The sequence below is a fragment of the Seriola lalandi genome, unplaced genomic scaffold, assembly GCF_002814215.2.
Source record: "Seriola lalandi dorsalis isolate HSWRI2012SDOR001 ecotype SW California unplaced genomic scaffold, Sedor1 jcf7180001964315, whole genome shotgun sequence".
NCBI lineage: Eukaryota > Metazoa > Chordata > Actinopteri > Carangiformes > Carangidae > Seriola > Seriola lalandi.
The window spans coordinates 1-1,263 of NW_019434983.1; the positions used below are offsets into that span (position 1 = coordinate 1).

The 1,263-nt window shown below is 54.6% G+C and overlaps 1 protein-coding gene across 1 annotated transcript; it reads right to left on the reverse strand.

Annotated features, from left to right (window-relative positions):
* Window positions 1–155: 155 nt before the first annotated feature.
* On the reverse strand, window positions 156–1,244 carry LOC111649199 (protein NipSnap homolog 3B-like; the record flags this gene model as incomplete). Its single annotated transcript, XM_023398953.2, has 3 exons — window positions 156–377; window positions 452–613; window positions 905–1,244. Coding segments are annotated over 3 exons (669 nt in total), but the record flags the coding sequence as incomplete, so codon positions are not given.
* Between the last annotated feature and the right edge of the window lie 19 nt (window positions 1,245–1,263).

Below are 1,263 nucleotides of genomic sequence, written 5' to 3' on the forward strand. Positions count from 1 at the left end.
GACAGAGGACAGAGGAGCTGGACTCTGGACCCTTGTCCTGGTTCTGGACACAGCAGGTGGTCCAGAAGGTTCTGTGAGGAACCTTTAGAACACAACATACATCACTTAGCACTTAGCCCCCCCCCCGTTCAGTCATCATTAAATTAATTCAAATAAAAGGTCGTCCTCCATTTTGTCTCGGACGTCAGAGTGTTCAACATTTCAAAATATTTAACAGGTTGTCTCACCTCTGTTCAGCTGACCGAACTCGCTGTGAAACGCTCCCACCAGCTTCCCGTACCCCGGTGCATCATGGGAAGTGACAGCAGCCTGGAAGGTGTTGCCCCAAACTGCCGGACCCCCAGGACGCATCTGGTAGGAAACCAGTTCGTACACACCTGAAACACACACCTGGTGTCATGACGTAGACATGATGTCATTGAAAGTTTTACAGCCGGGGGGCGGGGCTTACCACCCTCCTGTTGCGGCTTCTGCAGGCGGCTCCAGGGAACCAGGTAAGTGATCTCGTTGTCCTGAGATGTCAGCATCGGTATCGCCTTGGAGATATACTCTGAGATCCAGGATGGGTCCTGAGACAGGGCGGACCGGACCGCTGCCCGCTGAGAGTAACTGTCTGTGGACAGGTGAGGCCAGGAGAGGACAGGTGAGGACAGGTGAGGACAGGGGGAGACGAGGAGAACAGGGGAGGACAGGTGAGGACAGGGGAAGACGGGGAGGACAGGGGAAGATGGGGAGGACAGGTGAGGACAGGGGAAGACAGGTGAGGACAGGGGAGGACAGATGAGGACAGGGGAAGATGGGGAGGACAGGGGAAGATGGGGAGGACAGGGGAAGACAGGGGAAGACAGGACGTCACCTCATGAAAGATAAGACCCTTTAAACTGAAGAAGAAGAATGTCCTCACCATACTTCCATATATGGAAGACCTGGTTCAGGCCTCCGTACTCGACGCTCCAGTAGCCAATCAGCTGGGAGTGGGCGGTGCGCAGGTGGATCTTCTCATTGGTCAGTTTGAGGAAGGCGGCGTTCTGGTCTGGACGGATACAGTAGGTCCTGAACTCATAAAAGGTTTTGTGGTTCTGCTGGGGACCAGTGGAAAGGTGGACCCGAGGCTGGAGACCAGAGAGAGGACAGCTGAGGTCTGGGACCACAACTACAGACTGGACCTGGACAGTGACAGACGCTGGATTATTATTAGTGCCACGGTTGCTCAGCTCCGAGGCCTCTACAGCTAGAACAGCTGAGAGGAGGCATCTATTAATA